We start from the raw sequence: 15,259 nt of genomic DNA on the forward strand, positions 1-15,259 counted from the left end.
TTTTTTAAGCCCTTCATTTTTAAGTTTGAAGGGTTTAAAGGGCTCGAAGAGGGTGGTTCTCTCATTCATATGATAACTTAAAATGGCGATATCTCGATTAATATTAATTTTAGAGGAATAATAAAAATAAGCAAAATCATCAGCAAAAATAAAGCTAAATTTTTTTACTCTTGTATTTTTTCGTACACCCTTTAATTTTTAAGTTACAACGTAAAAATCGATTTTTTTTTAAAATTTGAATAATTAACATATTCAAAAATTAAGTTTTTTTTTCGAAATCATGCTTTGTAAGTCAGCCAAAGACCCAGAACATATTCTTAGAACATAAATGAAGAAATCTGTAAATGGATTGCTTTTAATTCTGTCACCAAAGGCACTGATTTGTTTAGTAATTTTTTCTTTAAAAAAATGAGACTATCATGTTATTTCGATCATATTTCCGTTAATTTTGATTCTAAAGAGTTTTAAAATAGCTCATTTTAAAGGTTTTTCAAAGTACTTTAAAAAAGGTTTAAATAGTTTTTTTCTTAATATTTATGGTTTTGGCGTTATTTAACGTTAACTGGTTCCAATTTAGTTTTTAGCTAACATATAATAACGTTTAAAAATCCATAACTCGGTTTAAATTACAATTAGAGAAAAACAAAATAATGCCATTAGATTTATTTTTTTATTACCTTTCTCTTTGTTCATTACAACTTTTTCGTTAAATATAATGGTTTCAGAGTTATTTGCAAAAAACTGTCCGAAAACAAGCACTTTTTCAGTAAAAAATCAACATTTTCAATGACGAATTACTCGGAAAATATTGGATTATCCAAAAAACTTTATAACATTTGTTACTTAAAATTGACTCCTCTATCGATTCCTGTGGTTATTTTGGGCGTAAAAATTTCCACCCCCAAAAAAAGGGCAAAAGTACACTTCGGCACTATATAAGTTTTGTTCCACATTCAGTCAAAATTTCACGTCAATCGGTTCAGTTATAAAGAATTCTGAGGTAAAAACCCTGAGTAAATTGTTCATTTTAATAATTCCATTTTTTTTTTCGAATGCAACCAGTCGCTGACGTTTGATAACGTCGTAACGAATTTTGATAAAACTGTACTATTTTTGATAAATTTACCTATATTTTGTTACAAAAAGTAGCTCATATTGTTTTCCCAAGTAATACAAAAAATACAATTGTTTTTTAGTATTTCACAAATGGAATGCTCATTATATAAATCAGTTAGTAACATAACATGCTGCCTTATGTAGCCCATGTTTTACATAAAATAAAAAGATTTCCAGCTTCAGAGCAGCAATGAGGCGATCTTATTGGAATTTGTAAATAATAGTGTGGCGTAGTACTAGTTTTGCATTGTTTTACTGATTTGTTACTTACAAACATTAATATTTATATAAATGCGTCAGAACGGTACCGCTGTTGTATCACTACAATTATGAGTGGAAAGGTGACATTTTTGAAAGTTATTTGCTTCTTTGATTCATTGGTAGAACAGATTCATACGTCAAAAAACTTGACAAAGTCTGTAGCACTGTAAAACAACACTGTTTACCAATAAGTAAATTCGTGAATTAATTCATGAAGAACTTCGTCAATTTATTCATCAATAAATTGTCACTGTAAAACAGCTATGATAGACTCAATACAAACGCTCTCCAAAATATTCACTGTTATAGGTTATGTTTATTTACACGAAGTCATTATCTGGTCGTTTTAAAATTCAAATTAGCCAACTAGAAGTCTTGTTTGGCAAATAATTTTAACATTATAGAAGATTTTACAAATTTTTAAACGAATTTGATTATAATTTTACGAATTTGATGGTAAACGGTCAATTTTCAGTAACACCCAAATTGTGATCATCATCCGCCATTTTTTGACCACATAAATTTTATAAAAATTTGATAATCGGAAACAGATCTAAGACAGATTTATTTTCTTATACCTACTGTGCCAAACCGGACCTGCACTTTATTCGCATTCCTTCGCGGCCTTTGTTCTTCGGCAAAACTCGTCCTTTCGACTTTTTGCAAGCAAGCTTATCTATCGCCTTTGATGGAAAACCGCGGTCGACTGCTTATTTGCAAATTTTGTTTATCCAGCGACACGAGATTCCAACAGGAAGGTCGAAGTTCATCCAGTATAATTGTCAACAAGAGCGTAAAATCGTTATGCCTATAAGATGTTTTTTTCATCCTTAGTATAATTTATATTTATTTTATGTGCTATAGTAATTGTTTAGGTAGAAAATAATTTAATCGTAAATGTTTTATAGTTTTACATTTTACATAAATGACAAACAATATTTATTGAGGTTCACCTCATAAATATTGCGGTAGGTAATGTTAACTAATGCGCAATTCAGGTTCCACGAATATAATTATTCTTTACGCATGTAAACACACATGCTAACCTACAACATACATGCAAAATAATGCATTCGAGCTCACATTGATTGATTATAATTGCTGCAATAACACTTACGATATGAGAGAAATAACTTCATTGTAGCATGGTATAAAATTTACTCTCCAATGCGTGCCGTGCCATTTTGTTAAGTAGAAAAATAAAAACTTTGATTTATTCCGAATTGCATTATACATTTAACAGGAATAATATAAGGCCAAGCTGTAAAACTTATATTAGTTAACTATTGTTCATATAATACTTTTTATAAATTAAATAATTATAAACAAGATGTACTGTGTCTCCATCTATGAATGATTGCTACTATTCAATGCCTATGGCTTCATTATGTTCTTACCGAGAAAGCGCGACCTGTATTATCGCGGGGCTGTGCGAAATATGAAAGTATTACTACCACTAGATGAATTTAAATTTTAACTAAGTATAAAATAGCAAGAAGTCAAAAATTAAATGTCATATTTTAACTAGACCACAAATACCATATGAGTAAATAAAAAAGAGGATTTTATTCTATATCTTCTGTCGGCAGTAATATAGTTACTCTTCTTGTATAAAGTCAGTGTAGCCAGCAGCGGTAGAGTACGCCATCTGTAGATGGCGCTATTGTGGCAAACGCCACACTCGGAAACCACAGACAACAAAATGATTAAGGAAACTGTATAGGAAAACACGATTAGAGTGGCCACTAGTGTTTAATAGATGTCGCTGCACCATAATAGCCATATTAAAGCATTTTTTCATTTTTCCCGTATGGTTTTAGACAGAGACAGAGACAGTTCTTTTTTGTCTGTTGTCTCTGTTTTTGGTTTTAGATTTTAAGAAGTTTTTTACAATATTTCCTTGTTTACTTTCAAATGTATTTATGTCTGTGTTTTAAACATAATTAAGAATTTATAAGATAAACAATTTGTTTCTCATTCGAGAATAGCAACCACCTGTTTGTCATGACGTAATAAATTGATAAATAAATAACATAACCTTTAAATATGATTGTTAAATTTACTGACTTTCTCGTCAAACCTGAAACGTGTAACGTCAGCAGGAATCCATTTCCATTAGTTTCCAGATTGTTCAGAAGATTGCTTGACAAATAGTGAGTTTTTATTTTGATTTCCTGCTTTTAAACCTTCATATATGTGCAGTACTTAAAACAATGTGCAAACTTAGTGGCATGAATTTGTTGTTAATGTGTGGATAGTTTGAACGCATTAGTTTGGCATTATGTTTCCCTTTTGCATATTTATTAACAATATTAACCATTTTACGTTTTATTGTGATATCTACTTCAAAACTGTAAGTGCCTTTAATATGTATGTACCAGAAAGAATTAGCTTTTGTGTGTGCAATAATTTCTTGTGTATAGAGAAAATACCAATAGTAATATTAAATATCTTTTCCTTTATTTCAATATTTTCAATTTTTTATCATTTCAACACTGAAATAAAGGCTGCAACTATTCAGGTATTGAAATTTATAGTAGGTAGTATAGTGATGCATTTAAATCAAAACAGTAGATCCCTAATATTCTTTTCTAGCTACATTCTCTTTTCAATATTACTTCATAAATATAGCAATGATCAATGGTCTTTCAAGTTGAAAAGTCATTTTTGTAACATGTTTTTATTCTGAAGAATTTTTAAAAATATTTTAGGCACACGTCTTGTGTTATCTTTGTTTCAAAATAAAGTGTTATTACCGTAATGATACATACTCGTTATCAGAATAATGGAATAATATACTTAACTGATAAAATACCATTGATAGAATTAGAAGTCAATTACAGTTTTTTATCGTTATATTTTTGCCTCATATCTACAAGAGAAGTATGTACTATTTTTGTATTAGGAAGAAAAGTTGTTTATTATTAAATAACTTTTCTTTATAATTTTTTGATGAATTTTTAAAAATTAGACTACTTTTCTTTTGCTATATTTTTTTTGCCTGCCCTGTACGCTGTTTGACTTGGAGCCATTCTAAGTACATTTGTGATAGTTATCATGCATCAACTTTTGGCGATGTTCAAAATTTTGGTTTACAAATAACAAAAAATTTCCCCATTTGTTGTGCAATGTATGACATTAAAAACTTAGAAAGTATTTTAAAAAATTTGGAGAAACGTTGAAATGCTTTTTTAAAAACACATTAAAATTTTTACCAATAGTATTTTTTTAATTTTTTTGTTTTAATGTTTTTCAAAAATTTTTAAAACATTTAAATGTTTTTAAAGTTATTATTTCAAGCCTTGAGGAAAATTTTAAATACAGGGTGTGCCATTTAACACTCTCGCTGCCAATATCTCCGAAATGAAGAAATTTATTTTAGTTTAGGAAATTGGAGTTATTAGGTCCCTCGAATAGTTTCAAATTGTAGTTGGAACTGTTAGTTCAAATCTGTCTGTATAGATGGCGTGGCGATACTAAAAAATGTTTTGTTCCCTGGAACGTAGAAATACAGTCCATCTGAAAAATCGTTAAATTTTGAGTAATATAAAGATTTTCCAAATATTTACTTGTTTTCGAGATATGTCGATTTCATTATGCAATGTATGATGTAACAGGAAAATCTATTATTTTATTTAAATCACACCGATACCAAATATTCTTTTAAAATATTGTTATAATGGCTTTATTCACATCAAATACTAACTAACAAAGAATAAATTATAAAAAACAAATGATCAATTACAGAAAAAAAAAATTTACAATGGTAAATCTTATAAGGGGCAGAGACGAACCGTATTTTATCAAATGTTATTAAAAAATGCAGTCATAGGTGGCTTATGTCTTTTGATTAAAATAAAACATGACACATATTTGTTTTCCAATAATTACAGTTTGATCAGTTTGCATCTTTCAATTTAACTGTACTAGTTATACGATTTACCACTGTACAATTTTTTTTCTGTAGTTGATCATTTGTTTTTTCATAATTTATTGTTTGTTAGTTAGTATGTGGTGTGAATAAAGTCTTTATAACAATATTTTAAAAGAATATTTTATCTCGGTGTGATTTAGATGAAATAATATATTTTCCCATTATATCATACATTGCATATTGAAGTCGACATATCTCGAAAACAAGTAAATATAGGAAAAAACTTTATATTACAAGATTACGAAGAATTTAACGATCTTTCAGATGGACTTCATTTCCACGTTCCAGGGATCAAAAAAAATTTTTGTATTGCCATGCCATCTATACAGAAAGATTTGTACTAACAGTTTTAACTACAATTTGAAGCTGTTCGAGGGACATAACCCCAATTTCCCGAACTAAAATAAGTTTCTTCATTTCGGAGATATTGGCAGCAGGAGTGTTAAATGGCACACCCTGTAATCCTGTATATTGAAATATTGTCCTGTTGGGAAACAAAACTGTTATTTCTTTGCCCTACTATTGCCATTTAATTATATGTTTTTATTCAAATGATGTTTAATGTAGGCTTTTTAGGCCAGTCAAATTGTCGAAAATAACTCGTTTTTTTGCCAAAATTTAGTTCAGTAAAAAAAGGCACATAAAAATTAGGAAAAATTCCGTACAATTGAATGAACTTCAATGGCATCCAAAGTTCACAAAATAAAGCTTTTTAATTTAAAAAAAAATTAAACATTTTAGAAAAAAAATGTTTTAGGCAAAAGTTGTAGAACTTTTTATAACAAAAATTTTGAGCCCAGTCCGATGTCAGTTGATAAACAAATGTATTAGTTACTGCAAAAAAATGGCTAAAATTCGCATTTTNAAAGCTTTTTAATTTAAAAAAAAATTAAACATTTTAGAAAAAAAATGTTTTAGGCAAAAGTTGTAGAACTTTTTATAACAAAAATTTTGAGCCCAGTCCGATGTCAGTTGATAAACAAATGTATTAGTTACTGCAAAAAAATGGCTAAAATTCGCATTTTTTAAAATTCCTAATCCAAGGGTCGGCAACTGGGGGACCGCGGTTCAGGTCCGGACCACAGAAGGTAAAATACTGGACCGGCAAAAATCTTTTGAAAGTATAAATTACTCAAATAATTATTTAAAAACTGTTTTTTACGTTTAAGTGCCAATCTTATCATTTTTTCTAGTATTTTACAATTGTGTGAGTGTTTCGAGTTCTTAATTAGTAAGCAGATTAAATTTGAGTCCAATTAAAATAAAAAAATATGAATTTTTTTTTTGGACCTCATTAAAAATTTTCAAAAGTATCCGGACCCCATCTAAAATTACTTGCTGACCCCTGTTCTAATCTTTAAAATGACAGATTTTTTTTACGAAACTTTCAGAATATGTAGTCCTTGGCAAGTAGAATAAGGGCATTTTTGTAAAATTACAAAATATTTGATAGTTTTTACAAAAATTTAATTTTTTGAAAAAAAAGACATTTTATTCAATTTTGCGTGTCTTTGTTTACTGAACTAAAATTTGGCACGTTAAAATCTGATTTGATTGGACTATTTGTCTTGCTCACTTGTTAACATTGATCATGTTTTTTTTTTCTAACAGCTGATACGATATGCGTCAGTTGAAAGGAGGTAAGGTCAAGGAATCCGCGAAAGAGAAACGGCAGAGAAAAAAAGAGTTCGCAGAGACACAGAAGCAAGTGTACAAGATCGCAGTGCCGACAATAGTGGCCATTTTCCTTTTCATCGCCGCTTACGTGTACATCAAAACGAGGCCGAGGGGCTCCTACATCGACTGAATAAAAATAAAAAGAAATAATATTAAGTAATGTTGATTTTATACAAAATAAATGGTGTTTTTTAAAAACATACTTTGTATATTCACTCTTGTTAATATAAATACATATAAATTTCACGTTACATGAAAAATTACAAAACATATACAGGAATAGGAACGTACGAAAGCGTAGAAAGGCCACAAATTCGAAATTTTGAGTTACATTTGAGTAAAATTTTGTTTAAGTTCGGAAATGATTTTGCAGTTGAAATTTCGAGTTTTCTATACTTGACATTTTCAGTTTGATCTTGAAATTTCTAGTTTCAACTTAATATTTAATTGTTTATACTCCCAAACTATATCGCAGTTAAAATTTCGAGTTTTCGATACTTGAAATTTTCAGTTTGATTTTGAAATTTATAGTTTCAACTTGAAATGTCAAATTTGAACTTAAAGTTTTATGCTTAGACTCCAAAACGATGTCGAAATTGAAATTTTGAGTTCTCAAATTCAAAATTTCAAGCCAAAAATTGTAAACTTCGAATTCAAGTTTATTAGTCCAACCAAATTACACCGGGAAAAAAAAATTGTTACCTGGACTTTTATAAGTGGAAATAGTAAAGGGGCTTATAATAAACGAAAAAAAAATTAATGTGTGAACAGGGGCAGCGGAGGGTTGATTGGGGGGGTTGAAAAGTTATGAAAAATTGTATCATTGGGATTTCTGGCAAAAGTCGACGTCAAACAGAAAAATATCCGATACAGAAGTTGTAGATCATGTAAAAATCTACAACTTTTGTAGAGGCCATTTTTAACATAACCTCAAAATTTCCGAGAAAAATGCAAAATACAAGTTTTTTCTGATTTATCGTTTTTTATTTCTCATTTCCACAAAAATAATTTAATTTTGACGAAACTTGGAGAAAGTATACCTTTCTCTGTCTTAAATAACTTCAATTTTTTTTAGATAAAATCAAGAAGTTTCTGGATATTCATTTTTTTCGGACAAACACTTTTTTTTCAAAGAAAAATTCTACTTAAAAAAATCATGCAGAGTTCTGCCGGTAATCATTTTTTTCGTTTTGACATACTTTTTGGTGAAATAAAATAATCTGTAATAACAGTTCAAAAACATGCTCATAAATGCAAAAAAATGTAAGTAACAATGAATTTTTCAGTTATTGCTAATTTGTTTAAATTTAAAAAAAAAAAACAAAAACTGATTACACCATTCAATTCTACGGAAAAAAAACTCATTGTTTCACCCAAAACTTTATTTTTGTATGTATTGCTATAAACATCTAAGTCGAATTGCAAATGCACAAAAATTTTTTTTTAATTTAAACAAATCAATAATTACTGAAAAATTCATTGCTGTCATTTTTTACTTTTTTGCATTTTTGAGCATGTTTTTGAACTGATTACAGATTTTTTTATTTCACCAAAGAGTATGTCAAAACGAAAAAAATGATTGCCGGCGGAACTCAGTACGATGATTTTTTTAAATAGAATTTTTCTTTGAAAAAAAGTGTTTCAGACCGAAAAAATGAATATCTCAGAAACTTCTTGATTTTTTTTATCTTAAAAAATTTGAGGTTATTTAAGATAGAGAAAGGTATACTTCCACCAAGTTTCGTCAAAATTAAATTATTTTTGCGGAAATGAGAAATAAAAAACAAAAAATCAGAAAAAAACATGTTTTTCGCATTTTTCTCGGAAATTTTGAGGTTATGTTAAAAAATGACCTCTACAGAACTTGTAGATTTTTGCATGATCTACAGCTTTAGTATTGGATACTTTTTTGTTTGATGTCAACTTTGGCCAGAAATCGCAATGATACAATTTTTCATAACTTTTCAACTCCCCAAATCAACCCTCCGCCTCCCCTGCTCACGCATTTATTTTTTTTTTCGTTTATTATAAGCCCCTTTACCATTTCCACTTATAACACTCCAGGTAACAATTTTCTTTTTTTTTTCCTTCTAAATGAGTCATTTTGATCGGTATATATATATAGTTTTATGCCCAAACTGAAAATTTCTAGTTTAAAACCTGAAATTTATTTATACTTGAAATTTCTTTCAATTTTCAAACTCAAATTTTGTGCTTCAAAATCAAAATTTCATGTTCTAAACTTGAAAGTTCAAATTAGAAATTTCATGTATTGAAGTTGAAATTTCAAGTTTGAATTCATACTCGATATTTCTTGAATTAATCTCGAAATATCGTATTTACATCAAACACCAAATTTAAAGTTAAAATTTTCGTTAAAAGTCGAAAAGACGAAGCTTTGAGTCTGAATATAAAATATGAAATTTCATATTTGAAATAAAAATTTCGAATTTGAGAACAAATTTGGGAGTTCAAATTAAAAATTCAGGTTTCAAAATTAAAATTGATTACAAAATTTTGAATTTGAAGAACAAAGTTTCCAGCGAATTTATGCTCGAATTTTTATATGCAAACTCGAAATTTAAAATTTAAATTAAGAATTTTGTGTCTCAAAGTCAAAATATTTTACTTTCAACTCGAAATTACAAGTTTGAAATTAAAAAATCAAAAAATACACATTACATGTGGCATTTCTATGCTTTCGCAGGAACGTCCCTAACTCGTCTTCACTAGTTACACTCAAGTCCGTAAAAATGTAAAGTGGGTCCCTCGTTAATGCATCAAAATAGTCTCTCTATGTACATAATATACACTAAAGCTTATCACAGCAGGTTTGTTATGGCACCACCGAACCACACCAACACCATCGGCAGAAGATACTGTATGAGCGCCCTGGTGAGCGACATCGCGTGAATGTTCGCACTCGAGGAGACGCGCACCACCTCCGGAGCCTTGGTGCTTCCCGGTGAAGGAGACGTCGGTAAGGCGTTCTCCACTCCCTGGTTAAAATCAAGGTCCCTGCTTTGTTCCTCCTCTTCCTCCTCGCCCGTCTCAAAGTCACCGTCGCCCGATCCCGAACCACTGCCGGCCAGCGATTCTTCCGTGTCGTCCACCATTTCCACTTCTTGGCCCTGAAACGCCTTCCTTAATTTGTCCGTGAGGCCCTGCAGGGTGTACACCTGAGCGTTGAGGATGGGGGAATCCCCGATATTTGACTTTTGTAGGGATTTTTCGTAAGTACCGAGGGCCGTACCGTTCCAACACTGACTCGTGTCGTTCTTATTGCTGTGAAGGGACAGGTTGTTGCAGTACTGGTAGGGCAGGTTCAGCCAAAACTGTTTTGTGTCTTTTATTTTCTGGAAAAAATCAAATTTCATGTTATTCCCAATATTAAATGTAGTCCATGAGAAAATAATTGATAGTTGAACGACCTAAGAATTAGCAAGTCAATGTAGTATCTAGTATCGAAATGTCTCGTTGAATTACGAGGTGAGAATTTTATTATTTATTTCGGGTTTTGTGTATGAATGCTGATTTTTTTAAAATAAATAACAACTGTATTAAAAGAAAAAATTCGCCATCCATATATTTACCATAAACTGATTGTAACATGCATACGGATGACGATGATGAAAGGTCATTCAACTCTCGAGTATTTTTAGATGGGCTATACAAGAACAAAAAATTTAACAATAAACCCTCAAAAAGGATAGTAATGATGCTATTAATTTCACATATTTAAAGTTAAAATACTTTAAGACTGTAGATGTTTTTTTTCCTTAAACATGAAATTTTATGTATATTTTACATGCGCCTGAAAAAATGTGCCTTAAAAAAATTAAATTAATTATACAGGCTGTTTCAAATAAGAACCGACACAGATCAGGGGTATGAAGAGAAACCCAAAATATGGTGATTTAACTCAATTTACCTTTATACTAAGGTGCAAACCTTTGAGAAGTTATTATAGGCCTTGAAAAAATCAATATCTCGGTTATATTTGAACTTAGAAAAACCAAATTTGGTACATGGGAGTGTACCAAGGGCATTAATCGACAGTAAGTAGAGTTCACTAGAAGCATTTTAAAGGATTGATAAGGGACGATGCACCATTAAAATGTAACAGAATTTTTTAACCCGTTGGAGGACTTAAAAAATTATTACTTTATTTTATTGGGGAATTTAATTTTAAAACTCGTACTCTTGTTAGTTTTCAAAAAACTTCATTGTTATTCAACAATTGTTTTGAACAAAAACAGGAATAACTAATAATACATATTGTAGCTGCTATTTAAATTCATTGAAAATTCAAAAGTTGGCTATGAATTTAAATGTCAAACTTCAGGAAAAAAGTAATTTAATTTTAGTAATTAATTGTTCGCGGAGTATTTTGAAAAAGATTTTCATTTAGCGAACAAGTTGACATGCTATTCTATTACTGTTACGTTTCTGTGAATAAAACTGCAGAAGTGTGAAAAATATTGGAGATTTCCAAACTAGATCAGAGCAGATGTGTTTTGAGGTGGATGTGAGAGGGGGCAACCAAATTTTTTCTGGATTACCTTCAGTACAACTCACATAATAAAAATGTAGAGCCCTAAATCTGGGTGAGGTTTGGAACATTTTCAAAATTGCAAAAATGTTTAAAAATTTTTTAAAAATACCTCTTTTATCTGAATTTTTTACTTATATCTTGGATTTTGGAAGAATACTGAAGAGGAAAAAAAGTTTTAGAATTGAATTTTTAACATACAGTATGTATATATGTTAAAAATGTTTAAATTTATTACCGATGTTGCAATATAGCAATAATTGATGAAAAACGCTAAAATAATCAAGTTTTTTGGATAATTTTTTTAAAATATTTTAATTGCTCAGAGAGCATTCTAATTTTGGAGAAAAAACTCGAGCAGGGGTCGGCAAGTAATTTTAGGTGGAGTCCAGATACTTTATAAAATTTTTAGAAGTCCAGAAAAAACTCATATTCCTTACTAATTTTTTATTTTAATTTGCACACAAAATAATATGAAATACAATATGTAGATAGGCATATTTGTATTCAAAAATCAATGGAAGAAATTACATTTGCGGTATTGAGCCAGTTTTTTTTACTAACCTACTAACCATTAAATAATGATAAGGGTAGCACTCAAACGTTTTGTTATCTACAGAAAAATTTTTTTTTTAAATAATTTCAGTAATTATATTTTCAAAAAATTTTTGGCGGTCCATATTTTTACCTTCCGCGGTCCGGATCTGGACTGCGGTCTGCCAGTTGCCGATCGCTGCGCTAGAATATAATAAAACAACACACCAAATTTCATTAAAATCGAATCAATAGTTTTCGCACAATAATTTAAAAAAATTTTTTTCGAATTTTCAAAATGTTGCACAGCCTCAAATAAAGCATCTAGATACTTGAAAATTTTTTCACATAGAAAAGACCGCTCAACCTTTCAAATGGTTTTTGAAAAATTGAAATCGGTTGATTAGGACGGCCACAGTAAATTTTTAAAGTTAACACTCCTTTTTTTTTATTTTTAAATAATTAGATTACATTTATCAATTTGCAAGTTAGTTTTTTTCAAAAATTATAATTTTAAAGTACTATTTTTTCTTAATTTTATCTTCATTTAACAAAAAAATTAATTTTCAAATAATTTATTTTTTTAATTTGTTTAAACAAAAATTATTTAAATAATTGTAATACATATAACTAAATACATTCATATTCAGTGTTGAAATATATACGTAAACAAATTTTTTCATCGAAAAAATGCAATAGCATAGGGTAAAATACACAGTATATTTAATGCATACTTTGTTTATAAGAAAATATGTGCAAATAAGGCAGTTGGCATCACAATATTCGAATTCCTTGGCCCGCGAGACATCGGACTAAAAAAAATTCAAAATTGATCCCGTAGAAGCCGAGATAATGCAATTTTTTTCATACCTTCGTATTTTGATATCTTCGAATTAAGTCTCGGAGAGAAAGCCCCCCCTCACTTTTCGTGTTTTGAATTACTTTTCGCGCACGCGAGCGACAGCTTTTCCTCTGATTTATCCATGTTGCCAATAACTTATGGATATGAAAATTTTTCCAGCTTAAAACTCGGAAAAACGAAGCCACTGGATTAAAGATTATTGCTAAATTGTTTATAAATTAATGGTAAATGCCAATAAACTTTGACCGCTTATATCTGGAGAGCCAACAAATGGAATAATTTTTTTTTTTTAAAGAAGCGTCTTTCCGAGTACTTTAAAATTACAATTTTTGAAAAAACTAAATTGCAAATTGATAAATGCAATCTAATAGTTTAAAAATTAAAAAAAAAAAGAGTGTTAACATAAAATTTACTGTTGCTGTCCTAATCAACCGAATTGGATGAAATTTGGTGATGATTCTATGCACTAAGAAGTTTAATTGGGAAAAGTATGAAGATCCTAGGTATTATTCAAGTGACAAATAAACTAGCATTTTTTGCAATTTTTTAAATGATTTTTGCAATAACAATAATTATTTTTTCAAATTGAAACTAACTCTATCTTGTTCAAAAATTAATTACAACTGTTTTTCCTCTTCCATTTTTGTCTAAAAATGAATAGTTGCTAAGTTGTCGATGAGAAATCCAAGGAAAAAACGAATTTTTTTGCAATTTTTTTATACTTTTTTGCAATAACAATTAAGCCCGCGTTTTTTTTATTTGCATAGAAAAATTATCATTTCTGATGTGATTTAGCATCATATGAAAACAACTTAACGATGTGCATCTTGAAAATGACGACCTTGTATATTTTGAACACTGTGTATAAATAATTTATGTTGTACGAAGAAAGTCAAAGCAATATGAACCATTCAGAAGGAAAAAAAGGGGTAGGAGAGGTCAAAGTACTCCTTACTGGAAACACTTCCAGATAGGTGAAGAGAATCCAGCACCAAACTTAAACAAAAATGTTTACAAACAGGGCAATTGTAGACAAATTAATTGTGCCCTTGAATATATCAGCTATGCCATTTATCTCTGGTGTAATCGTTTACATAAAACCAGCAGTGTTTATGAAAATTGAAATTATAGTAACACTTATAGCCATCTGCCCCGGCCTTTATATAATAAACAAACCCCACATTTAAACAAAGCAATGGGTTGCTCCAATATATTTCCCCAAGATGAAAAGAACAGAAGGATACTGCTTGTCGATTTACTAATATTGTTTGGTTGTTTAATGAATGTTTAACTTGGGCTATTTTTGACAAATGGGACTTTTTATAGTGTGCTGAAAAAATCGGAAAATACGACTGTACATTGACGACCTGCGATTAAAAGTTAACATCATGGTATCAGGATATTAAAGGGTCCATCGAAAAAACTGTAGAATAATAAACCAATTATTGTCACAAATTTACATATTTTTAATTTCTAGTGTAACTCAATAACACCCGATTCTTTTATCTCATAGCACCAATTCGAAACTGTTGTATTATACAGAAAAATGCAAGAATTAAAGGATAATTTACTTATTTTATTTCGACCAACTGTAAATATAGACTAGGCGGTATCTGTTTTGGTTTGGGTGAAACGTATATCCACGGAGATTTTTGGCTTTTTGGCTTTCAAATATCACTAGGAATGAAAATTTTTCTATGCGCGTAAACAAAAACGAGGGCTTAACTTTTGGCTGCACAATATGTTAAAAAAATTGGAAAAATGTCATATTTTTCTTCCTATTTAATTGTGTATCTTTTCAAGAGTTGATTTTAGACGAAAATGGAAAAGGAAAAAAATGTTTATAATTAAATTTTACAAAATATTACTAGTTACAAATCGAATGAATCATGTTTATTATTGTAAAAATCGAAAAGATCACCAAAAATTGGGTTAGAAAACATTATTTTTTAGGGAATTTTTTTTGGTATAGGACCTTCATACTTGGCTCAAGAAAAGTTCATGTTATATAGAATCATCACACCAAATTTCATCAAAATCGGTTCTATAGATTTTGCATAATTTTGCAATCCAGATTTTGAAAAAAAATGTGCAAATTTTCAAAATTTTGCACAGCAAAATCCGAGGCCCTTAGATACTTGAAAATTTAATCACATATAGAAGGGCTCTCAAGCTTTCAAACGTTTTTTGAAAAATTCGAATCCGTCAATTAGGAGAGCTCTGGCGCTTGTTTAAACATTGGTCGAATTTTTGTACTTATAAACAATTAGAACTTTGTGAATATTCAATCAAATCAAATTTTTTAAAGCAGGTTTTAAAAGTT

The 15,259-nt window shown here is 29.6% G+C and overlaps 2 protein-coding genes across 2 annotated transcripts in view; one reads left to right on the forward strand and one right to left on the reverse strand.

The window, feature by feature from the left end:
- The first annotated feature begins 6,922 nt into the window (after window positions 1-6,922).
- Window positions 6,923-7,190, forward strand: LOC108905787 (single-pass membrane and coiled-coil domain-containing protein 4 homolog). The gene has a single exon (XM_018708808.1). It carries the CDS (start codon window positions 6,933-6,935, stop codon window positions 7,116-7,118), a length of 186 nt encoding a protein of 61 aa, XP_018564324.1. The 5' UTR covers window positions 6,923-6,932; the 3' UTR covers window positions 7,119-7,190.
- A 2,285-nt stretch (window positions 7,191-9,475) lies between these two features.
- The window catches only part of LOC108905796 (glypican-6), a 106,399-nt gene continuing 100,615 nt past the window's right edge, over window positions 9,476-15,259 (reverse strand). Inside the window, exon 5 of the mRNA XM_018708817.2 lies at window positions 9,476-10,344. Within this exon, the coding sequence (XP_018564333.1) occupies window positions 9,811-10,344 (534 nt within the window). The 3' untranslated portion in view covers window positions 9,476-9,810. The remainder of the gene's footprint in view (window positions 10,345-15,259) is intronic.

The sequence above is a fragment of the Anoplophora glabripennis genome, unplaced genomic scaffold, assembly GCF_000390285.2.
Source record: "Anoplophora glabripennis isolate ALB-LARVAE unplaced genomic scaffold, Agla_2.0 scaffold269, whole genome shotgun sequence".
Classification (NCBI taxonomy): domain Eukaryota; kingdom Metazoa; phylum Arthropoda; class Insecta; order Coleoptera; family Cerambycidae; genus Anoplophora; species Anoplophora glabripennis.